The sequence below is a fragment of the Pyrgilauda ruficollis genome, unplaced genomic scaffold, assembly GCF_017590135.1.
Source record: "Pyrgilauda ruficollis isolate IOZ18807 unplaced genomic scaffold, ASM1759013v1 scaffold5, whole genome shotgun sequence".
NCBI classification, from domain to species: Eukaryota; Metazoa; Chordata; class Aves; order Passeriformes; family Passeridae; genus Pyrgilauda; species Pyrgilauda ruficollis.
In genome coordinates, this window is record NW_024526599.1 from 15,943,524 (window position 1) to 15,970,328 (window position 26,805).

At 37.0% G+C, this 26,805-nt stretch overlaps 1 protein-coding gene across 10 annotated transcripts in view; it reads right to left on the reverse strand.

The window, feature by feature from the left end:
* Positions 1-26,805, reverse strand: part of SORBS2 (sorbin and SH3 domain containing 2) — a 144,881-nt gene that overhangs the window by 66,416 nt on the left and 51,660 nt on the right. For 3 of the 10 annotated variants that reach the window (XM_041479784.1, XM_041479783.1, XM_041479781.1), the window contains exons 1-4: positions 13,033-13,042; positions 6,090-6,182; positions 5,457-5,483; positions 4,336-4,460 (exon numbers count right to left, since the gene is read on the reverse strand). In XM_041479784.1, coding sequence (XP_041335718.1) covers positions 4,336-4,460; positions 5,457-5,483; positions 6,090-6,182; positions 13,033-13,042 — 255 coding nt within the window. Of the gene's footprint in view, positions 1-2,734; positions 3,353-4,335; positions 4,461-5,456; positions 5,484-6,089; positions 6,183-13,032; positions 13,083-26,805 lie in introns of those variants that run through there. The other 7 variants (XM_041479788.1, XM_041479790.1, XM_041479780.1 and 4 more) reach the window with 4 other exon arrangements.

Sequence of the window (26,805 nt, forward strand, 5' to 3'; positions counted from 1 at the left end):
TTAAACACTGCTGGCAGGCCTAATCTACAGTCTGAGAGCATCCTTTGAGGACACACCTTGACCCACAACCTATATGCTGCAGGTACAGAAGTATTTTAACTCCTATACAAATCCTGTAGAGCTTGCAGATCTAAAACAATTTAAAAAAACGGTAATACTATCCTGCATTGTATACTGAAAGTTAATTTTCTGTGTGAGAGAAATTGTGACCTTTGCAAATATTATGATATATTGCACTAAAGGGATCATAATATTTGGCATTAGCTAGAACAGTTTCAAGGTTTTAAACTGAGATCTGAGTCAGAAAAGAAATATTTTTTAAACACATAGCTGCAGCCTTTATTTCTAATTTTAGTTCATGGCATCTTCATTTTGGGAACTCACCTGATGCAGATTTTTACATCATCCCCTATGCTGATTTGTACTCTAGTTTTAGGCATGTATTTTAACAAGGAGCTACAAAACCCAGTGGCTCCATGACTCAATTGTGATGCCAAATACACCCCCTTCATTAGAATTTATTTCAAAATTGAACATCACAGAAAATGTCAGCTGCATTTTGCAGATAAGAGATCCATAAAGGGATACAGCTTGAAAAGATGGCTACATGCCTTAACGATCTCTGTGATCAACAGAAATTTTTCTCCTTTTATTCAGAGCAACCCAGTCACCACATTTCTGATAGTGCTTCCCACATATTGAAATCAAGGAGAAAGCAGAAAGCTAGGTGCAGAATTGCCAAGTAAATCACAGATACTTTTCTGATTTTTTTCAGCTTGAAGTGAAACTAAACAACATTCAAAATTAAAAGGAAAATGCAAAATGTGTTTTGACTTTTAAAATTCTAAAAAAAAGCAGCTAGAAGATGAATTCTTTTTATTTTGCTGATTCGACTTTCAGTATTGCTCTTGATCATAAAAAGGTATTTCCACTAATCCTTGCTAGCTATCATACTTTCTGTTTGAGAGATTTATCTGCCTATATATAATTCATCATATTCTAAAAGGCTGAGCAACTATTTTTAAGTGAAAAGATAACAGATGCAAAAGCTGAATTGGCCACACCTACACCTGTTCTGCTGTTTGACAGTATCCTTTGATGCCCATATTTAAAAGACTTGCAATATCTTCATACCTACCCTATCTACCAGAAAAAGCTGTTGATCACCTTTCCTTACTGTTTCTGACATGGATTCTTTACTGGTGCTCTTGCTTGAAGTGACTTGTTGTACCTGACAAAAATCACTGAGTAGCAGATTGGTTCTTCTAAAGAGTAAAGCAACTTGTTTTTTCTCAAAATGTTCTAAATTTTATGCAGTCTAAAAGAAGGATTTAAGATGACAGTTTTGTGTCTAGTCTTGAGGAGGAAAAATGTGATTAGTGCTTCTGTGCTCCTATTTTTTAATGGGGAGAATTCAAAAGGAGCATTGCAGATTGTTGCCATATAATTTAACAGCTTTGTGCTGATCAAAAATTTTACTTGGGATTTGAAGGGGGAGACAGACATATTACAACTTTAAAACCATCCTGTTTTTAATGCAGATACTTATGTCTCAAAGAGTGGAGATCTGGTTGAATGTGATGCTCTGAAAGAACCTCAGTCTGGAAAAGCAGAGGTGTTACTACTATTGACAACAGAACTGTAAATGGACTTTTTAATTTACAAGATAATGCTGTATTTACTTCAGAGTAGCCTCAATGATTCCAGCAGAACTAGATGAACACAAATATGTCATGATGGGATTTTCACTCAGACAAAGCTTTGAAGCAGACATGCCTAGACCTACAGCAATCTGTACATCCATTTCAAACACAGATAAGCTGTTATACTGGTACATATACTGGAATAATTATCTTTTTAAATAGAAAAATCCTAATGTGTCTAGGTAAAGCAGAGTAGAAATTATAGAGCCAATTCAGAGCTCTCCTTTTGCCTAGTATGTATTCACTGCTGCTTTCTTGTGCCCAGGCTTATTTTATTTGACTCACGGAGTTTCTGAATGGTGACAAACCCTGCTCAGACTCCTCTGGTCCTACGCTGTGTGTCTGAAACTCCCATTTCTTCTAGGTGAGATCAGCATAGAATTTTCATTTCAGTAGGTGTAAGGTATAGGGGAAACAGATGGACTTAGAAGTTCAGTGCCCCATGATGTTTCATGTGGAGGTTGTTGCAAAGAGTTTACAGACCCATTTTCTTTAAAAAGCTCTGTTGCACAGGACACATAGGAGACGGCAGTGCCCAACCTTGCAGAAAGCACTGACTGACAAAATGTACTTTCTGTGGCCCTAGAAAACTGACAGAGCTGCATTTAAGCTTCCCCCAACCCAACCCAACCCAACCTAACCTTACTATCCATACTTGATCCTTCCAGCTTCTATGGCAGCAGAACCCTCTAATGCAATCCTCTCCAGGAAGAGCCACTTGAGCAGATGCATCACTTAAAGTACACTTATTTCCTATTTTCCTATGTTGCATTTGCACTCTGTAAAATGCTCACAGAGGAACAAAGAAGTCTGCCTTCCATCTCAGCTAAGCAACTTTTTTTTTTTTTTTTTTTTTTTTCAATAAGCTTCCAAAACCTTCAGTTTTTGTTCATTTCTGTTTTGGTCCATGTGACAGGTAGTTTTACCCAGAAAACACAAGATCTAACTTTGGTAATGTAAGTATAACTAAACAGATTGTTATTAAGTGATTCATGAAGATCTAAAATAAAAGATGGAAAAATTAAATATACCACATGGCATTCTGCAGCCTGTGAAGAAGGAAGAACTGTAGACTTTTGTCCCAAATCCTTTGAAGACATCTTTGAAGTGTCTGGAGAAATACTAGGTGGATGATCTTGGATTTCAGGCTCTGCTTTATTGTCAGGGGTGGGAACTATCTGAACAGAAAGAGACGCTGTGTGTATCTCAGGCATGGGGTTACAGGCAGGTGAGACAGGCCTTTGTGAAAATACTGGCTCTTCAACAGGCTTGAGCTGTTGCTGTGAATTACTAGGAGTGCTACTTGCTGGGTCACGTGTCCGGGTTAATTTCAGGGTAGATATCTTACGTTTTTGAGACTGTTGCCTTTGGCCTTGATGGAGAGTAGCACTAATGCCAGCTACTGTGCTTGTGTCTGCACTGGAGACTGACGTCAGTGGTCTAATGATTTTTTGTGCATAGGACACACTTGTGTTGGATATTTGAGAAGACATTGTCTCCTGAAAAAACGTCTCACTAGTGTAATAGGCAGTATCTGTGAGGTGGTGTTTAGCTGGACCAGCAGTTACTGCCTGGAGATTAATTTCGTTCTCGTGATTAGTTACTCTTGCTTTCTGAAAGCTTTCTTTTCTAGGAGGTGGCAGAGGTGCCTTATTTGCCAAAAGCATCCACACACAGCAAAATAACATTGAAGAAGAAACAGAAAGAAAGTAAATGTTAGTAGGAGATACAGTTCAGTTTTACTTTTATATTTAAACAAAGGAACAAGCAAATTAAAGGGTTTCATGTCAACATTGCTAATTCAATGGACAACTAAATTGGTCAGGTTCCCACCACCATTTCCTGTGCAACTTCTGTTTAAAAAGCCAGATGTTCCATTTGCTCAGACAAAAGTGGGATCAGAAAGCATCAGAAGGAAGCCCACAACAATTAATTTTCTTTTAAAAAACAATTATTACACTGAAAAAGAATTATTGCTGTGAAAGCATTTAGGTATGTAAGTACTCCATGATCTTAGATAGCAAGCAATTATTCACAGGTAACACACATATATAAAACACAGAGCCTCTTAAAAAATAGTACCAGAGAAAGTATTAAAATTGGTATGTTGATATTTTTTTGACAGATAAAGTTGTTTCCAAGTGTGGGGGTGGTTTTTTGTTTATGTTGTCTGATTTTTGCTTGATTTGGTTTTATTTTTGTTTCTGTTTTTAGTGTGCTCTAATTGCATTGTTCCACAAAAGTGGTAGAAGCATTTGCTACCATGTAATTAATACATCTTAATTCTCAGATATTTTGATGACTGGTGCATTTTTCCAAGTGTAAACTATTAATAAATACTCTTTGAAGCGCAGGAACACTCCTAGAAAGCTTTTACTTGTGTATGACCTAGTTTTATTTAGCTGTCTTGCTCACTGAAAGCAGTTTCTGGTAATTAACCTGGGGGCATACAGCCTGTGTGGAGTATGCATTACCTATACAGCACACCAGTGTGTAGCGACCAAATCACCATTTGAGCAGGTGATTCACACTATCTGCAAGACATCAGACAATGTTTCATAGAGGTGTCCCATCCACATGTGCTAACTCCCCGGCCATGGCACAGCATTAAATGTGGAGTGTCCAGTTTTACCTGAGTTGGTGATTTTTTATCCTGCAGATTTGGCCGCACGCTCCTGAAACCTTTTGCTGAAAGAGATGAGCTGCTGGCGTCTCCATTCAGGGTCTCTCTACTGCCATTATTGTAAGATTGCCAAGCTTTTGTAAATAAAAAAGAATGAAACCATTTTTTGGGTGTGATTAGTACATCTGCCCTGCTCTTAACATAACAACCCAGCCACTAAACAAACCACACAACTGACAATGATGCTGTTTTACCATGGAAGTTATAAGAACATGGCTAAAGCTGCCACTCTACAAAACATTAATCATTAAAATTTAGAGAATTCGAGCACTGACAACAGTTCTGGTATTGGGCAGGTAGACATCTTCCCATGATTTTCATACAAACTATGGATTTTCAACCTTGAGAGTCCTTTTGAGGTGCTGGTGCTTCAGCCCCTGTATAAATCAGGCTCAAGTTACTTCACTTTCAGATTACATTCTTGAACTTCACGGCTGTGTTAGATTTTGAAAAACATCTCAGCTCATGTAAAGTTAGCTGGTCATGGCAGTTTCACAAAATTTCATCACAGTACCCAACTAGTTGTTCCAATAGTGTTCCATTCTTATTGCAAAATCTAAATAACACCTCTATTTCCTAACCAACCAACCATGTTTTTTTCTCTGTCCTCAGACCTGGAATGCCCTCAAAGCGTTGGCCAAACATAGAGGGAGATGTTGAAGACAAAATACTGTAAGAGGCTGGGAAAAGTGACACATTATGTGAGCAGGCTGCTAAATGAAGGTGGGCAGAACTTGCAATCCTGAGTAAGGCACTAAAAAGGAAATAGCAAGTACCACTGAATGGTGCCACAGTGATGAAGCTAAAGGTGGCAAATTACCAGTCTGATTTTTTTCCCACACAATTCATTTTTCTGACAACATATTCTGTGTTACAAAAAATAACTGCTTTCAAAGGAGCCCTGAATTTGAGATCTCAGCCATTAACAATTAGGATTACAATTTCAGAGGTGCTTTCCTTGAAGAATGAGGAAGTATGGAGTAATGAAATCAAATAAATAGAAGATTGTTGCAATTCATCCACTTACATGGTATTACAGTGATACATTAATAATACAGTGTTTAATTTACCTGAATCTGGAGACTGAGAATCAGACCCTGAAAAAGAAATATCCAATATTAATTTGTGTTAGAAAGAAATTAAATTTGCAAAAACCACACAGAAGTATTGATAAGAAACAGTTCTGCCTGTCTAATGAATATTTAGTATGTTTTAATTGTTATGAATATTTTTAGGTAAGCAATCTTCATGAATTAATATTTCAAACTAATCTAGCTTCTGGCAAAGAAGCATTTTAAAACAACACTCAGATTCCTTTCCTTGAGAAGAATTTTTAAATGAAGTTTCAATAAAAAGTTTGTAATAAGCAAAACCTCTTTTTCATGCTTTGTTATCTTGAAAAAAATACAGGGGATGTGAGACCCAAAACACATATCAAGGGCAAAATTAATTTACTAATTTATTAATTTACAAATATAACTCATTTTTTCCTAAGTAGTCCCAATTTTTTTCATGAATGGCTACTAAACATAGGCAGAGAGCAATTAAGACCACTTTCTAAAAAGCATTGTAGAAGCAATACATCTGTCAGTGTAATAGAAAATAGTTCTACCCTTCTCCTCCTGGCAAAGGGATATGGCAGGAATGCATAACAGTGGAAAAAAGCCATTCAGAAGTTGTGTCTCAGTGGTTGGTGGTGATACCTGAGGCCAATAGGTTTGGAGAACTCTGAACTCTCTTCACAGCAGTTAATGTGACAGACATTGCAGCACGTTTGCGAGCACACCCACCGCTATCTGGAAGCACAAAACAATACAGACAGCAGCCCCAGACAAAGGGAGCAAGCACATGCAACACGTCACAGTGTGAGATCTGCCAAACATATATGAAAATAAGCATGCAGTTAGGGAACTGCTGCAGAAATGTGTGAATTTGCAGGTTTGGCAGATTAGCAGAATACATAAAATTTCACAGGCTTTAAATAACAATAAACCTCACAGAGAATAAGTGAAGAAAGCTGTATTTAATACTTAATCCACTAGGGAAATATATGCACTCTGTTACCTGAAAGACTGCTTAATTACAGCTAATTAGTAAAAGCAAACAAGTAATCAAGATAAAGGCTTAAGCACTCCAGAATAATACTAATCAATAATCTGCACTGTAAAATAATTTCATTGTAGGTATTAGAAAGACACCATTCATAAACTAAGCTCATGTTTGATCAGCTGACAAACTACTTTTGTTGAGTCTTTTGGATCCTTTATGCTCAAGAAACAAAATTACCAGTGAAGGCATAAATTTTTTTTTCATTTTGATGCAATGAACTGGCTGTCCCTCTTCCCTTTTTTTATCTAATGTAAGTTAAAAAAATAAAAGAAATGTATATCTGGAAGTGAATAACATTCTGAGGAAATGACTAGAAATCTAAAATAATTTTTAAAAAATGAGGTATAGAAAAAAACCCTTCCTCCTGGATCTTGCCCAGCTCTTTTCTTTATTCTACTCCTCTTTCACTGGAGCTGCCATTACATTTTATAAATACTCTCTTATTATTAAAAGACAGCTTTCCCACAACTTAGCTTTTTAGCAACTCTAGCATAGTTGTAAAAGAAAGTTAATAAATATTCTTAGCAAATATATTCAACTAGAGTAGTTTTCAGGTCTTCACTAAAATAATTATTTTAATTTTAGTATTTGATACTACTGAGATTTGATTTAGTGCTTCAAAGAAGTCAAGAAAACTACAAATATGATAAATGCCTTTTTACTTCCGTAACCTATGATAGGGAGTTTATAAAATTAAGGTCTTAATGAAGACCTGCAACCTATTAGCAGAAAGTATCTCCCATAATAGCAGTAATTTGAGCCACAGAGTCATCTTTAACCCAGGTCTGCAAGAGAAGTAAGCTCATGGTATTTCTTTGCTCATTCCAATATCCCCCTGCTACTTCAATCTTCCCAATACTCCCCTGGCCACAGGCCCTGTAGGATACGCATTAAGAAGTTGTTAACATTGGCAAATATCAGAGCTACCACCTCAGCAGTAAGTGGTACCAAAGTCTCATTGCCAATTCCAAGGTGCAAGGCAAAAGACCAAATTATTTCAGCCAGCAGTAGCTGAAAGCAATGCATTACCTGCCATTAATTATTGGCATTGTACATGTGACACAAAGGCAATGCCTATCAAATCTGTACATGTGTTTCAGTTTGCTTACATAAAGACAGAATGGAAATGGTAATTAAAATTACATTTTCTGCTCTTGTATTCCTTTTCCTCCACCTTCGACATACATCAGAGGTAATTCCAATGAGATTTGGTGACGTGTAGATACTGAGGTTCTGCTCTAGTCTGAACATTGGCAGACTTTGAAAGCATACTACATTTAATGTAAGCTAACATGCAAAAAAATTTGTTATACTGTCACAGCTCTTATTCAAACAAAGTGATGATTTATTTGTAATTTCTCAAGAGCTGCCTTCCTGAATTTCATGAGAGAAAGTGAAGACAACGAGAAAATGACTACAAACATTTAATTATTTTAACTTGGAAATTCTGCTTTGATTTAGTTTTTAATGTAACCCAGTGGAATCAGAGTTTTATACTTCATGGACCCATAATCTAGCAAAGTATTTTGGCTTCATTCAAGAGAAATGAAACAGATTTTAACTGACTACATACAATATTTACCCCTATATATATATAATTTATATATATTCACAAGTCTGTTCCTGCATTATTTATCAGTATCTGCAGAAAAAAATAATGAGATCTAATTAGCATTCAGTTAAGACATAACCTCACATTTATATGATATGGAGTTGTGCAAAATTTCTAGCAGAATAGGAACGCATGTGGCTAAGCACATATTGATGCATGATGGGTTCCATCCTCTCATTTATGTCCAGGCCAGGCTCCCATTAAGTGGAGTGTAGAGTATTAAGAAACAGCAAGGGAGACTGAATTAATGATCTTCTGCTCATTTCACTTGCAAACTGTAAGCAATTATATCACATAGCTGTCACTTAAGGAACAAATGAGGTTATATGAAACATTCGATACAAAACATTTGCATATATAAAAATGTGGGCACAAATATGCATACACACACTCACAATTCCTTTGACCTGAAAAATTCTTCAGGAAGGAGTCCTGTCTCACTAGGAATTGCTTTAACACTGAAGCAAAGGAGACCCAAACCAGCTAAGGCCTTCAGGCAGTGCTAGAATATGAAGTCAGGCAATAACTCACAATAAAAACAGCTGCCTAAATGTAATTGCAGCTTCTTTTTCTCTTCCTCTCTTAATTGTTTCCACATTTAACCCTTCCCCCTAAGTTCATAGCCCCAAAAGGTGCTCCCACTAGAGACAGCATCATCCTAAGTGAGCTGTATTGACAAATAGTCTACTAGTTGGGTCTTCCCCAAAGCCAGATGGAGATGATTCAAAACACCACCATTTCATTTAAGAGTGAGGGGTGGGTTTCTTAAAAAGACTGTTTCAGAGAGTCAGAAAAAGCAGTGGCATAAACAAAGAGGGCAAAGATGAAAGGGTGGTGACCTTGTGTGAAGAGGTGAGAGAGAGCAGCCAGGGGCAAAAAACTTTTAATAAGCTCTTAAAGCTTATTAAAGAAGAAAAGAAAAATGGCATCCAAACATTAGGCTAGCTGATTATTATTCTATTCACTGAAATTGTGAGTGGTATAATTTTTTCTTTTGTCTGCACAGTGAATTCAAGTTTAGAAGTCTTTAGAGCAGGGCTTCTTAGTCCTTATTTGCATTCTGACCTTTTGAGGTAAATACATATTGCTGGGTCCAACCTCCAAGACAGACCAAGCTGCTGCCTCTTTATGTCCCCAGGTCCAACCAGGACCAGGAGGGAGACTGGAAATGCCTTCCCAGCAGACAGATGTACACATCCACACATGGCTGGACACACAGCTCCTAACACTCACACTAACAGTGGCCTCAGCAGCCTCACCTCTCTGGCTGAAGGTCCAGTGGGGAGAATGGCACACGTGGACAGAGCGGATCCTTCCAGCACTGGGCTCAAACACTGACTCTGCCACTCATTCCATGCCTGTTCTCCTGTGACAGCCCTGGGATGGCCCTGGACAAGGGAGACCCTTTGTTCCTTGGGTCACCCTAATTTGTGTTCTTGCCTGCCCTTGTGTCCCTGTGCTCTTCCAGGCATATGGAGACAGACAGGCCATCAATGGCTCCCATGATGGGCCTAGGAGTATCCTGGCAGGGATTACTTGGGCTTCCTCTCCTCCCACTCTTTATCTGAATTCCTTTTTGGATGTGCTGATGAGTTTTTTACCACATAATCTACACTGACAGGTAAACCTATTATTTAGTTCTTTCATGCTGCTAAAATTCAAATTTTTTCTAGAATGCCTGGAACTCAAGCCCACCTAATTTACTTCAGTGATCTAAAAGTGGCTTAACAATCTGCTCAGGAACTCTGCATGGACCCAAGAAATTATGTTCTTGTCTCCCAGACAAAATATAAGAGAATAGTCCATGTAATGACTTCCATTAATAATTTTAACAAACAGATAATATTTGCAGTCTTCCAGAACTGCATACTTTTCACTCTTGGCTGTTCTTTATGTGCTTCATCTAATGCAAACAGCTAACTTGTTTAATAGCTTAAAATTAGATGCATTTATCAAGAATGATCTGTGTGAAATTCAGCCAAAATATTTACGGATGGACACTGAGAATCTGTTTTAACTATTAACTTCTATCCACTTATTATTCCTCAATGCAATATCCTCTCCTCGACATGAGCTATGCATGCACATGTGCATAATGAACAATAAGGACATTTATCCCGTGTTTTAATCTGATGTGAGTTTCAGGGGCAGCTCATGTTTTCTGTGAGTTACTTAATCAAGCAACCAAGTTAATGATGTTCATCTACCTGTAAAATACCTGCAGACTTATTGAAGAAACCCCCTAAATATAGCTTAAAATATGATTAAGCTATGATGATAGCTTACTCTGGGTATAAAAACACACACATTTTATGAGACTATTTTAAAATTATGACAACATTTGAACTCCAAAAGGAAGCAGAAACTAAAGTACCCTTGATACCTCTGAAAAACCTTCTCTATATCTTACCTCTGCTTCTTTGCTTTTGCAAAAACTGTTTCATTGCCTTATGCTGCTGAATATTCCTTCCTAACATGTGGTACAGAATTAACATCAAATGCTAAAAAATCCCTCCCATATATGGTAGAGTATTGCAAACCAAAGCTCTTCAAAACATTTTCTCTGTAGACAAAAATATCTTCCAGAGGGTTTGCTGAGACAGAGTGCCAAGTCTGCAGCCACAGGGAACTCTGGATTAGAGGAGCCCAGTCTAAGCAGTAGATTTACTTTTTATTTTTAAAGCTGCATATACATTAGCTTTGCTACTCCACCAGTTACTGGCATCAAACTAGAGAGCTCATTTATCTTCAGGAGTCATTAATGAAATGCATATTTTAAAAGCAAACTAATGGCAAATCTATAGCATCTGAAGACCTACATTTGCATCATGCACAAATTTCGGTTATAAAGCAGCGAAAGAAAACCCTCCCAACCCCAAACCAAAGCTGTAGCACTCATGTTCAAAAGACAGTGTACTGCAGAAAGAAAAAGTAAAAAAAAAAACCAAGAAAAAGCTAGACCAGAACAGCACATAGAACAGCTTCCACCTGAGTCACTCTCTTTCTTAATAAAGTAATGCTTTAGATAGGTACAAGGAATATGCAAGACATCCACTTTTACACCCTACCCACAGGTTTTTAAATTTTTTTATAGTCAGAAAACAATCTACCTCAACAGAACTGATAAGAAATGCCACATTTTGTCAATACCTTCCTTTCAGTGCATCTGATAACATGCAAATTAATATCAAGCACATAGAAGATGAAAAAAATGTTTTCACTGTCCAAGTGCAGAGTACATTAAAGCTCAACCTAAAATCATGGTAACTTTTAAGTAACCAGAGAGGATTTCAGGTGTGTTCAGGATATTAAGGTCTGTTTTTAAGGCTCCAGTGTTATCAGAAGACTCCCAATCCCCTAGAGAAGTCATTCAGCTACAGATTATTTAAATCTTATTTCTTCTCTCTTGAGAATTCATAACTTACATCAAAAATCTTAGTACAACATCGAACAAAGTCATACTTCAGGGCTGCAGTAGCACAAACTGGCAATTTACTTCTTTATTCATATTTTTTGAAGTAGAAGCTATAAAATTACCTCTATCATATGATTTTGACTCATATGACGGCAATGCACAATGTAATTATAGTATGATGATTAGCAAAGTTACGTCTGAAATTACAGTTCCGTGAAACAAGTTGTATTTTCGTACTACCTGAATTTTGCAGACTGACACGTTCAGGAAAGACATCACCAAAATTGAGAGAGGAATGGGACAAAATTCCAACAGTATTTTTATAAATGAAAAGTACACCACCTTGGTTAGGATTTGAAAAACAATTAAGAACCAAAACTTTGGAGAAAAAAAGTACACACTCAAATGAGAAAGTTAATTTCTCCTGCTTATTCTATTTACAAATGTAGTGGCTTCAAGTGAACCAAAATATTTTAACTTTGTATTAAAAGATACGTTCAAAAAATGGATCCTACTGAGTTCCAGTTGTCTGAGTAAAGAGGAAGCCACGAAGCCAGATTAATACAGTGATCTAGATAATGGCACCTCTACCATGGAAAAGCTAATCCCTTTGACTTAGAGCATGCTGCTGAAATTCAGACTTCAAAGGTAGTTCTGGTCCTCAGGTCCCACATATCATGTCATGGTGAAGCACTGCGGTTAATGATAAAGCCACTGGTTTGGAAAGGATGGATAGGTTGATCCCTGCACCACAGTTAATCTGAAAACCAGACAGCTCACCTATGGAGTCTGGAAGAGGTGACTGTAACTGAAAATTTACACCTGAGTGAGGCCACAGTTTCAGCAGTTTGCTTTCAAGAGGCCTATTCCCTCTTCCAGCACAAAGAGCAGGACTATCTTATTGGCTTCAGAAGTTCAGGAGCAAATACTACTACGCTGTCATAGATCACGAAGATAACTTTCTCTAGAGTCCTTAATTTGGTCAATACATCTGTTGCAGCAACTTGAGAGAAAATACAAAGCACTGTAAGTATAACATATCCTCAAGATTATCCTCAGCTGATATGCAGTTTATAATACAGGGATTATAAACCCCTTAACTTAGTGACAGTACAGAATGGAAATAAAGGATTTTTAAAGCATGTGCATTTTCTTAGGAAAATGTGATGCTTTAATAACACTTTTCCATCACTGTTATGTCCTCATACTATATATTTTCACACACAACACACACACGAAACTGATAAAACTGATACTATTAAATTAAGCACAGAAGTCTAAGCATGCACTTTTATTTTATGTATCCATATATGTCCATACATAGAAAAACATGTATGTAAATTTTATATATGGGATACAAATGCATATAAGCAGACATACTATTAAAATATCTTGCTTGTTTTGAGTTCAGCACCAAGTAAAGTAAAATTTGTTTACGAATATTCTAGTAAATTTGGGATCTTCTCTGCTCACACAACAACACAAAAAAAATCTCACAGATGCAGCATACCTGTGTTCATTTTGACACTGGAGGATTTGCTATAAAAGTCTTCAGATTTCCTGTAGAAAATAAAACGATCTATTAATTTGCACAGGACAAGAATGGGTGGTACAAAATGGCAGCAGAGCTTTTTGGAGGGGTGGAGAATCACTGTGATACAAATGGCAGTCCTATTTTAACACTGCTTTAATTAAATTGGTATTGCTTGTCCTTCCAAAGTTAAAGATGAGCTGCCGCTTCCATTATAAGTCACCCTATCTTCAAGTGTTTAGGAGCTTTCTTGTAAATATTTGCTGTAGGATAAAAAAACCTAGTGATTAACTTCTGGTCTTGAAACTATAAACTAAACATATTTTCCATACAGGAATACGGAAACATTTTCAAAACCGCTTATAAGGTTTATTCACTCTTTGCACAAACTAAAAGATGTGAAGAGTAGATCTCTCCAAATATTTTCTAAGCAGCCAAAGTTACCAAGTCTTTTTCAACGATTTATAAGCAGATGTGGTTGCTTTCATCCAGTGATTTAATATGTCTCCCCAGACAACACTGACATTCTTAATGTTGCTTGATGTATTTCTATGCACAGAATCAGGACATGGGTCTTGGCACTCACAGGAATCCTTATGAAAACTCCTAATGGAGTAACGAATCAGGTCACTTTTTAAAGATAATAATTTGCACCAAAATAATGTAAACTGCACACAAAGGTTGAATCTATTTAGACATCCCAACTCAATACAACACTTACAAACAAACAAAGAGTGAAACACAATCAGCCAAATTACAACTGAAGAAATCTCATAACATGCTATATTAACAGCCAACTTTAACCCACTGATGTCATGAGATGAAGCAGACACTATTTTCCACCTACTGCCAGTTTATGTCACAGCTTTACCTCAGGATAAAGTGAAATCTGCATATAGTCTTAGCTGTATTGTTACATATACACTGTCCAACAGAATCGACTTTAGCAAATGGGCAGACACATATTTAGCCAAAATACCGAGGGCTAAAAAAAAAATAAAAAAATTCTCCTACTGCATTATTCCCACGTCAAGTCCAAGATAAAACAAAGGCAAAATCAGATTCGTAATGTAATACAGCTTCAAAAAATAAATTCAAAAATTTAAACTGCCTGGCTATGTTGGAGTAGGAATGTGTGCATAAGGGGCCATTTTTATGATGGGAGATTAAGGTACTAATTAATACAAGTAAACAAAATAGCAAAACAGAATTCCAGTTTCAGTTCAACTCAACAGGAGCCCTGAAATAACTGCACCTCTGAGGTAACATCTATATTGCTGTATTCCCTTGTATCCATAACAAGGCCAGACATTCAACTGCTCGAAAAAATTACTGTTCTTCAGAAACTGTCTCATCTCTGCTGCTATTATTCAGTCAGTTTTGTGACAAAAAAAAAATTTTTTGTATTTTTTGAGATTTCTTGATTTTTTGAGATTTTATGTATTTCTTGAGAGTTATGGAAATAAATAACTGGCAGTGAATGAAGTTTTCTAATGTTATTTTTATGCTGCAGTTATCAGTAAATGCTATTTTTATGCTGCAGTTATCAGTAAATGCTATTTTTATGCTGCAGTTATCAGTAAACTACCACTGCGAATTTTTAAAAGCTCTTATAAAAATTAAGACAATTTTTTCTTTTTTTATATATGGTCTCTGACTGCAATTTTGCATTTCTTTAACTGCTACAGAATGTTCTTACAGCCTGAAATTCCCACTGCATTTTCAGACTGCTAGAGGAGACACCATTTCCATGCCTTCTTTTAGCTTGGAACTGAATTGCTGACCGTACCACATATAAGATACAAAATGCAACATGATATTTATTTTCAGACCCAACAAGTACAGGACTCTTGGAACACTGCAGAGCTAAAATGACTTCTAGCAGGTGGCTTCGATATATTTACCCAAAGCATGCTTAACTCTTATTCAAGTTTTAACAGACAAAACCCAGTTTCAGCACTACAGCTCTGTACTCCTAACAACTTCTCTCTGAACAGTTTAGACCACTTTGCTGACACTCACTGAGGGACCTCATACAAATCACTAGTTTTTCCATATTAATCTAATTTTGCTGAAAACAGGTTAGTCCTGTGTACCTAAAAGATACGCATGTAAATAAGGAAATCCAAATCTCATGCACACAAACCACAGGCCTTGTATTTAATACTAAAATGATTTTGAATTCTCTGCTTCTAAGGAGCTAAAACACCATTCAAACACATAATGATACTGGGGTAAAAGCCAAATGAATGCAATGAAACTAAATACCATATGCCTGAAATAATTTTATTCAACATTGTTTCAATCAGTCTTTAAGATCCTTGCTTCAAGAAGGAAGTGGTGGGGGGACGGAACAGGGAACAAAGGGCTGGTTTTGTTTTGTGCTTCTGCTCCTTCTTAATTTCCTCCTGAAAATTGTTCTTTGGGAAGGGGTTTGTCCCTGACAGAGGCAATGAATGTTGCACTGGAAGCATCAGACACTTTAGTGCCAAGACGCACACCTGGTGATCAGCTGAGATGCTCAGCTCTCAGACAGCCAATGCCATGGTGGAACAAAGGCCTGCAAGGGTCTGTGAACACAAAGCACCACTGCGGTGAGTGAGTTTTCAAAATCAGCCACCTGGATTGGGCTCACACCTGATCTTTGATGCTGAGGTAAAATAACACTAAGTTTAAGCACAGTAGGAGGCCTAACTTTCACAGAGGGAAATCCTGGATTTATCTTCATGACATTTTTCTACAGTTAGCTTCATCTGGAAGAGCTAATGCAGCAGGAAATGAATGACTGTGCTAATGCACAAAAACGGGTCTGTTGGGTTGCATACAACTGTAGTTACCATTGCTACATTTATTTTCCCTAAACACATATCCTTGATAATATACAATGATTAAGAGCTCAGAAATTCTTTGCATTGCAAGAGGTTACTGAAAAGACTTGTGGGAATCTCATTGACATCTGCTCTATTTTCTCCAGGAGACCCTGATATCTACTTGTAATTACTTCTGTTCCCGGTAAGTTCTGAAGTGTGGGGGGCTGAAGGAAAACATTCTGTCACCCCTTCTGTTCCACATTCATATGGAGCTATAAAAAGGGTTAGTGAGAAGTCAAGGAAGGTTTCCCCACCCTCAGTTTATTCATGAATCAAGATGTATGACTTTACTGTTAGGGGTTTAATTCCATTCCTTTTCAGATCTTCAAGCACCTGCAGACATTAAAGCAGAAGAACCATTTAGACAGAGTTCTGTGCATTGTGCTCTCAGACAACCTTGCCTGAGCAGGAAAGCTGGACCAGGTGACCCAGTGTAGTCCCTTTCAACCTTACCAATTTTGTGATTCTGTTATTTACTCTTTGCCATTTCACAAAATATATTATGAAAAGCAGATATAAATGTAATTTTCTGATAGAGTGTTTATATTAATTCTAAATCTAATTCTAGTATGTGCTCTTTATATCCTTTGTATTGAATTCTACTCCAAGGACCTTTGGTGAGAGGAGCAATTCATTTAGAACACAGAGTGCAGATGGATCAACAGCAGGATAGATACTGGTGTGTCTGGCTGGAAAATTACAGATTTTCATTTTCTTAGGTAGAGAGCAGTTCCCAGATATTTGGAGAGGACAGGAGCTTTCCTGACTTGCACGATAGGGAGTGTCAGACTTTCATCAATGGTGCTTTACCAGTTTCACAGTTTGAGCTTGACAGAGTAATCTACTCGAGAAAATATCTGCAAAGTTAAGAAATCTAATCAGTGGTGAGTTTACTACAAGGATTGTTTCTTCAGTCAGTTTATACATTGCAGGTGATCTACAAACACACATTTATTACCAGGCAGGATCCTATTTTGCATGTGGCAGTATATTCTTTTAATACACATCATTAAGACTCTGCAGAGCATTCCTGCTCTGCAACAAGACAATATCCTTCATATGCCAACGCATACACTCAGTGATGGAGGGTAAAAAAAAGGATGAAGCATTAGTTCTGAAAGTACAGTGAAGGTGACTATTTCATTTCTCTCCCTATTTAAAAGAAATTCTTTTAGATGTTTACTGTTAGCAGGAAAACTGCATAATGAGAATGTAATGAAAACTTGATAAACCCCAAATGTTTAGATTGTGACACCAACACTTGCACAAAGGAACAACTGTCCTGAGACTTCCTTGCTAGAAGAAGTCTCTCTTGCTGAGCCTATAAGCAGGTAGTAAGCTTATATGCAAATATACTCTTTGTATGAGAAAATGTTTGATGGAGCACAGACAGATGATGTCTATAATGAAAATGGCTCCCCGATGTTTCAGTTTTATTAACATATAACAAGAAGTCCCCAAAATGGCAGGAGATCTTTACTAAGATCCAGCACAACAAGCCATATGCTTAGCATATGCTTTAGTATGTGCTTTCTGAAAGCCCCACAGAACTATTTCTATGCTTTATGTTAAACAAAAGCACAAATAGTTTGCCCTAGACCACACTGCCTCACTCTATATGGATCTGAATACTCAGAAGCTAGAAATCTAGTTCTAATTAAAGTGTTTTCAGATAGGTAATCAAAGATAAAAACATAGGCAGATAATTGACATCATAGTTTTTGTAATTTTAAAGTTTTTCTTAAAAGAAGAGATCGTCATGCTAAGTGCAGTGCCATTATACATATTACACATATGCACATTGTCTGGAAATGTACTGATCAAATCATTAAACAATTGAGATGGTGAATAATTTGTACATGGTCATAAACTTCTACTGGAACACAATAGATAAGTCACTGTACTCAGCAGCAGTAAGTGCATGACCAGGGAAATCTCTACACACAAAAGTTCTGTTTCCTGGATCATCTGCAGTACTACAAACAAACTATCTTAGGCTGATACCTAACTTACAGCAGATCAGATATTTGAGCCTATTTGCTCAGCAAATACAGTACTAACATTGTTATTCAGTGTACTGCTAAGACTTTGTGTTGGACAATGGCAAGTGGTTCTAGTTCCCATGTACAAATGTACAAAGAGTATCAGATACAGGAAAATCCACCACAGGAGTCTACGGCTGATCGTTCTCTATAAGCACATCAAGGGATTGGATGCAAGTGGAGGAAATAAAAGCCCTATCAACCATTTCATGTATCTTAAATGTGAGTTGAAAATTGTAAGGTAATTTCTATTCATGAGAATCATTAAGGTCTGAAGCACTTGTCAGGAGTGCTGTGGTCAGACTTATGACTCTGAACTTGTCAAGCGTACGTGAAAAATGTGACAGTCCGAATGCAGGGGAATTAATCTGATGACACAGGAACTTCTTTCCAGACACTTTTTCTAATGTAATTCCTCTGTGAATGCTATAAATGCAAGATTAAGAGAAACTGGCATAACCTTTTGCCATGTTTCTTCATGAAACATAGAAAATTTACTAATTGTCTGATAGGAAAAGTAAAGACTGTATGTTTCTAAACTGCAGGTTTCTAACAGCAATCTTTATTTGTGCAGATAGCATTAGCAGAAAAAGTTCAAACACTTGAATTTAAATTGGTATCAATTTAAGTCTCTCTCTCTAGAGAAAACACATGAAGCTTAAAATTTTGCCTGTTTGTAGCATGATTTTTACTAGATACTTATTTTGACTTGGTATGTAGTGAAAAACAAACAATATTTCTGCACTTGGTTCTAAATAGATACTTGCTGGCATGTCAAAATACTTCTCAGATACTTCAGTAGCAGAACATTTTCCTAAAATGACACTGCAACTATACGAGGATACCAAGAAAGTTATTCAAGCCGACAACATTCTGTACATTTTACTGGGTATTTTTACAGCTGCAAAAGGATCGAGGAGGACAAACTGCTGCTCTAACATTCTGCATCTCCTCCTCTACCACTACAGTAAATTTAATTAATAATTCCAGTCATGCTTGTGGTGTTTGTGATTTTTTTCTTTATTTTTACCACTTCAATATAAATAAAAAAGGAGAAAGGTTCCATTAACTGAATAAAGGTTAAAAGAAAAGTTCCATTAACTTGCTGACTCCAACTCATATTTCTTACCCTTTTATCCAGGCACCTACTACTGTTTTTAATACTACCAAATTTCGAATTTCTAGCCTTTAGTGGTGGTTATTTTTGTTCCCTGCTTTTGTCTTCCACAATTGCTGTTACAGAAACTGTATTTGCGCAAATGGACTCATTCCATAGGCTGGAAATTATTTAAAATTACTGTATGGGAGCATGTCACTGAAGTAAATATGCAGTGGATTGGTGTGCACAGATGTAATTACAAAAAAACTCCACTTTAAGACAGAGTGCCTTAAAGGCATTCTGCATGCTTTTAGTACTTCTGAAAGTTTTCATTTTATTATGATGAAGTATTTGTCTTTTAGGAAATACAATTTTTAAACAATGGTACCCAGAATTCACCTGTCAAATCTTTTAGACATTCTTAAAATTCTATTTAATTTCCCAGAAAATACAAATATTCCTAGAATATTCAACTATTTCTCCACCTTTCTCAAGACAAATATCATTAGAACTATGTTCCTGTCAAAACCTCATCATTGAAGGGTTAAATTTGGATTCTTTAAATTGCAGTAACTACCAGAGTTATCAGGAACATAAGACAGTTTTAGTTTCATTTCCAGAACTTTGCGAATTACTGTTCACTTGAATACTTCAAGTATTGTCTAATTTTCTGTTCTATACATTATGACAAACAATGCATTCTTGCTCTTTTCTATTAAGTATGTAATAAGTATCAATTTCAGACTAAACATGTGTAAATCTCTACCTAAATTATAACTTGTTCAAATAGGGCTTTTTCCCCCCATGAGTCAATACCACTCCCTATATAATCAGTGGGAATAGTGTTAATTCATGAAAGAAAAGTCCATTTCTGTTTGCCTCTGTTGGTTTTGTCGTAAATATAAAAATATAAACAAAAATGTATATTAAAAATATATATTTTTATATAACATGTAAAAATATGTGACATTACCCCATAGTGCATTACCCTGCTAGGAGAGTTGGACCAATGGGTGAGGTGATACAAGACTCCTTAATATATTAAGTATGCTGAAGGAGAAGCATTTTGCTTTAATATTTCTGTAATACATGCATAAAACCAGAAAGAAAAACTATAACTTAAAAGACTAACTAAGAAGACACCAAGTGAAAGATTTTAATCCTTATTATCTTCCAAGATACTAATTTGAAGGGATTGTACAGGAAAACTTTTAGTTCCCTTCTACTGAGTACTTAAAACTTGTGACCAATTTTGGCTAAGCTTGACAGAGATGCAGAAGTCTTGGAAACATTGAAGGCTTACAAGTTCCATGAGGAATTCTGATAGAGAATACACACCTTACCAGAGCCACGTGGGCAATATACTCTAGCATTGTTAGATAAAAGTGAATTCATACAGGAAGGCAGACTTAGGAGCTGTACATGGATAAATGCACAGACCTTATAAACCCAACCACAAAACTCTCTCCCCCACAGCATCCAGTTTAATTTGCCTTCTTAGGCAGGAGGAAGACAACAAAAACAACCAAAATATTTCTGCTGTCTAAAAAGGTGAAGAGTTGAACCCAAGCTTTTTCCATTACATTCATTCCGAGCTCTGCATGCATTCCTGACTAACACAGTTGGAACTTACTCAACTGCCTCAGAGTGATTCAATTCCAAAGGGTGTTTCAGCATTTGCAAGCAGAAGTAACTTTCTCCAACAAAAGGGGAAATGTCAAAGCCTGACATCCACACAGGGGCTTGACTTCAGATCAGATCAACTCTGGCTCTGCAGACCAGAATCAGAGCTACTGACACACCTACTTAGTGACCTCCTGGCACAGGAAGGATGTGAGGCTCCTTCCTTGAGCCATATCTTCCAGTTTAGGTTTGTTGGTACATCTGCTGATCTACCCTGTGAACCCAAAATTACAAGAACTAAGGAGCAATAAAATGGGGGAAAGAAAGACCATAACATTTTAGTTTAGATTAAGGAGCTGTGAAGTAAAACCTAGACTAGATTTATTCACTGTTGGTCTGAACAGACATATGGTTTCATCAGTTCTGCAGCACAAGAAATACTTCGGGTCATTCAGTCTTCATGCTGACTTATAATGCCTCAGTACCTAAATGACTCATCAGCAAGTCAAATGCTATAAACTTCTATCTTCCATCCCTGCTGTAAAGCCTGTCTTATACCATGCAGTGTATCTTATGAACTCCTAGCACATTTTGCTATTTCTCAAGAATCATAGCACTGCTTTGCATAGCTGTAGTCCCATTGGAGACTTAACTGTTTAGAGGAAAGATATTTAACAGCAGCAATACTATGTGCTCTCAAGGAAAACTCTTTTTGAAGGAAAACTCTTTATGTACACATGAAAACCAGAATAATCGACCTTGCAAGCTGGAATTTGAACGTTTTACTGATACTGCATTTTGCCTTCTCCCATGGGGCACAATCATTAATTTTCATTTCATAGACCTTCACTCCTCCAGATAACAGATCAAAATAATGCCACTGCTACTGTTTACAACATGAGTATGTGCACTGTACTGTCAGCTGATTTCAGACCTCATGGAATCCAATATGCCTCAATGCTATATAGAACAACAACAAAAAAGCTACAATTCTTCCTAATATAAATAGTCAAAGAAAGAACTACCAACCATTATGGTTGGGAGCATAATTAACTCATGTAAGTAAGGAGTGTTAATACTAACTACCTGTACCTGCTAGCTGATTTCAAAAGTTCCAGACATTTGGTAAATTTTAGATTGCATGCTTATCCTTTTTTCTCCCTCTCAATACCTTATTCTTCACCAGCACATTTAAGATTTCTGCTAATGAGCACATCCTTTACTGATTCTAGAGCAAATCAGAAACCGTCTAAAACTACAACCAAAACTCACAAAGATTAGGCAGAATGTTATTGGAACAATTGTGAGATGGCACACAAAAAAGGTTCACTCTTCACAGAAACGCTGAAAGAAAACATCAGAGGTTTGTGCCAGGCTTGCAGCAAACATGGGATAAGGTTAGGGACGACCCGAGAGGTGAGTGGGTGCCTGTACAGCACTGCCACGTGTGGCTGTGCAGTGCATGGAATCTGCCTGCCACCCACCCACAGGTCAGAGCTTTCCGTGCTCTTCCACAGTAATGTACAAGACCCACCACCACAGGAATGAAGAGGGAGGGGCACAAATCAGGGTGGCTTTTCACTCTCTTAGTTCCCTACTACCAAAGCAAGCTGTGCCAGCAAATGGAAGAAGCACCTTAAATAGTCTACTACTGACCCCATTCCTTACCCAAACCTTCTCCCACATCCCATGAGGAGATCCAGTTTGTATTCTGGATGAGGCCAAAGATTAGCAGAAACAAGTGATTATAAAACAATTGCAGTAACTACATCCACATGGAGGCTACAAGCTGAAGCAGTACAGGTAGCATCAGCTGGCATTTCCTACCTCAGCCTTCACAATGCTAAGGTAATTCCTTTGCCCATCACCTTCTAGATTTTCTTTCCTTCTGAAAGGAAGGGGAAATACTCAAGTCTCATTATCTGGCACCACAGGGACACCCAAATCACTTTTCTAGAGCCATTAGACAAACATCTGCCTTCTAAGCTCTCAGCCCTAGATCCCTTCCTATCCAGTCTTAATCTCTCTTAACTCACTCAATTCCCAGTTTTGTTGCCTCTACTCTCCAAACCAAACTCCTCCTTCCCCTGCCAAAGGCAATTTGTCACAGTCTACTGCTCTTATTCCCTCAGTCTTCAAGCCAGGCAGCCTTTTCCTTGGCAAAGACTGGTCTATAGTGGGTCTGAAAGAATAGCAAACACCAGCACCTCATTTTCAGATTGCTCCAGCATTCATTGCAGTACCAACTACATGAATAGTCCCACTCATTCCCCATACTAGCCCTGGCACTCAGAAGCATTCAAGTACTCAATCCTAATTTTTCATTCATGTGCAATGGGAATAGGTTTTCAGATTCTGATTTTGCCAAATCTCTACTGAGCACCTGCACACAGATTTTTTTGTGAATTTTTGTAATGAGAGGGAAAAGTCACATTCCTATCAAAGCTGTGTTAAAGTTTTTCACACTATTCCAGCCAGTGAGTCCAATTTAGCTAAACTATAGCTGACCAGAATTTTTAATGCAAACAAAACCATTATATAGTAGAATCATGATCTCTAGCTTCTGACAAGAAACTTGAAACAGAATCTTAAATGAGCAAATTATGATAATAGTTTAACAGACAATGGGTCAGCAGCAGCTAGTTAACAGAGGCTAACAGTGCAGTTCTAAACAAAATGATTGAATATTTTAGTTTTCAGACAAGTTTTGTTTCATTATTACAATGACACATGATAGCCCATAAAGCCTGTTCTGCTTTCTAACCACCCAGTGATATTTTGCCACGGGTACGTTTCCAGGAACATGGATGGCAATGGGATTCAGTGGGTTTAGCACAGGTTCCAAACGCAGTGTGTTACACTGAGCTTATCACATTAGTTCAAAGGTACCTGCAGCAGCCCCAGCTCTGACAGCACCACGAGTGCTATTTAGGGCTCATTGTTCTGCTTGGTAAGTGTCACTCAGATAACTCATGGAGTGCCTGCACATGGGATGGTATCTGTTTCAGGAAAACACATGGATCAGTTACATGCCTTGCTGTAATACCAGCTGTTCAACCTCATCAACTGCGGGATGAATAGCAAAAAGGGGGATAGATGACATAATGCAGCATGACAGAATATCTTCCTTCACATACTACCCTCCAGATTACTTAATATAATTATTGAAATTATGGTCTCATCTTAATCTGGTGTACCCAGTACCTTAATATCAGTTTTACAGCACTAGGCATTTTTATGTGTTTATTTATTTTAAACTGGCAAGAGTAAGTGCCATTCCCTTAGCAGATGTTCTCAGTTCCCACACTCTTAATTATAGTTTTATAACCACAGCCACCTACCATACAGTGCACTGAAGCAGTGTGTCATTTTGGAAGCCACTGTTACTTGCTCATTAAATTCCCCTGCTTTGTAGAGCACAACTGATTTCAGCTGTATGCCAACCCACATGCACCTAACAGAGACTTCAACTCCAGCACATGCATTTCATGTGAATATGTACAAGGTAACACGGAGGCATGCTGATTTTGTTTAGGAGTGTTCAGAAGAAGAAAATATCATTCAGGTAAATGCATTTTATGATTTTAATTAATACACTACACTGATTGTTAAGTGGCATAACAAGTTACAGTAATTTTTTCTCTGAAGAGGAAATTTGCATAAAATAGCTTGAAAAATGGAAATGTAACTGTAAACAAATCTTACTATCAACAAACTAGACAGAGAAACATGGATAACACTGTTACTTTTCTACTGCTTTCACTCACCACTGTATGAAAATCTAAAATTTGAACAGGATTCAGACCTCACACTGAACAGTGATGGGAACAGTGTATGTTCCAATACTGCCATGGCAGCCTGCAACCTCCTCCTTTCAGCTTAGCCATACGAAAACCCACAAGGTTTTTGTCAGGAAGAAGTGTCAGGGTGCTCTGTCAGTTCTTGGTTTTCTCAGCAGCTTTCTGGGATGTTTTTCAGCATTCACAACTCACTTACAAGCTACTAGGCAGCAGCCCAGTAATCCTCACAATGGAATGCAGTATCTTTAAAGTTACCATTTCCAGATTTTTCTGCAGACAGAAGAGTCTGCAGAGGCAATTGGTAAATTTTAATTATCTTACAAATTGCGGTCCTACATAGTAGATTGGTAAAATTTTTAAATCTTTAAAAAAACATGGGGCTATAGGCCTGAAAATATACTAACTATGAAATTCATCAATATCTGCTTTGTAAGGATTTTAATATTTATTAGTCTGGCTTATAGCAATATTATTTAGAACTTGTTATTTCACAGTCATTCAGATCCAAAATGTATAATTAGTCACATGAAACAGTAAGAGAGGACTGTATGGCAGATGGGTATAGAAGTAAGCATCTCCTTTTTTAAAGAATTCAACATTTAAAGGACCAACATTAAATCAGATTTAAGACATTTAGAGTGACTCAAATTATTGATATTTCACCTGAACTTTCTGAATGAAAAGGAATAAGGTTTAAACTCACACTGCATTTTAAAACATGCATCTTTCTCATTCAATAAAGAAGTTATGCTAACTAGTCTTGAAATTTCCTGAAGTCATGAAATAGCTATCTGTGAAAAGCTGTCAAATTAATAAAGTTAATGAACTGAAAACACAATTGCTTTTTCATTCCTCACAGCATTTACTGGTGCTGCTTACAAAACACCGTGTACAAGAAGCAAGAAGCCTAAAAGAAGGAATGAGTTTTAAAATATAAAAAGCTAGTTTAATATCTCCACAAAGCCATCATCTTAAATTGGTCCCAGGAGATGTAAATACTTCCCCTGAAGATTAGTAACATTTGATGTAGTAAGATGCTCTTTCTCCCATCTAAATGAAATGGTATCAGAGTACTTCCAATCAAAAGATGAGATAATTCTGAAAGTCCATGTGTATACAAAGGAATGTATGTAGGAATCAATTTGCCTTTGAAAGGAAATTTTGACCAAGACAGATTAGTGTTCCAATTTCTTCTTCAAATAATTAAAAATTATATACTTCTTGAGAAACTAACAATTTTAGATAATACCTGTCTTATTGCTGATGCACGTCAATTTTTTTCTTTCTATTCTACTATCTTGCTGAAATTCCCTTTTTCAGTACTATAATTCTTTTCATACTCAGTTTTCACCTGTGTCTAACCCCACACAATCTCACTTTCCTGGCATCCTGTCCTCATTTCTGAAGGTGATCTGAGATAATTTTTCTCCTCTCTACTTGCTCTAAGTATTATCAATGGCACAGGTGCAGAAGTTTCTAAATTAACTCCTTTCATTTCAAAGGTGTGGCTGTGAACACCTCTCTGCTTTCTGGTATTTTGGCTGTAATTTCATCCCGTTCTGTCTTACCTCTTGGAAGCCTCCCTCTCACTCAAAATCCCATTCTGAGGCATCACTCCTATTGCTGATGAATGTGCACTTCTTTATAGGGTTACTGCAATGAGCACTATGCAGGAACACTCCCTAGAAAACTCGATGAGATCAAAATTACCACCCAAACACAACATTTTGTAGGAAAATACTTTTTCATAGAAAAATGGTCGTAGAAAAGACTAGCAATTATGGAAAATGGTGCAGCAGTTGCAAATTGTTAAGATGTCCTGTTTTGCTTTATCTACTTTTTAGCTGTTTTCCAAATTACATGTTTGATTTTTTGGCTAGTCTAAGCTTTTATTTAAATATAAGTTAGTACACTGTAAATTGGCTCTGAAGAACAACACCAACTAATGTTTCAAAAAATTATCTTAATCTGAATTTCCACTCACAGAAATTTGACATTGATGTTCAGGTTTTGCTTAGAAAGTCTGGAATAGTTTCTGTAATTTCAAAACAATTTCTGTAAAGCAAAGTAACAGTTTCCCATGCAACTCCACTGAGTTCTTTAGCTCTGCCCCATGATTTCACTTCAATTTAACTACTGACACAGCCTTGATATATGCTTGCCTTCAAGCATATTTTAATGCAATATTAGTTACCTTAAAGAAACCACAAGGTAAACACCAGATTTAAGTGAAGATAAAATTCATATTTTTCTCCTACTCCCTTCTTCTACATAGGTATAATATCTAAATGTTGGTCTTATTTAGAATAATTTATACC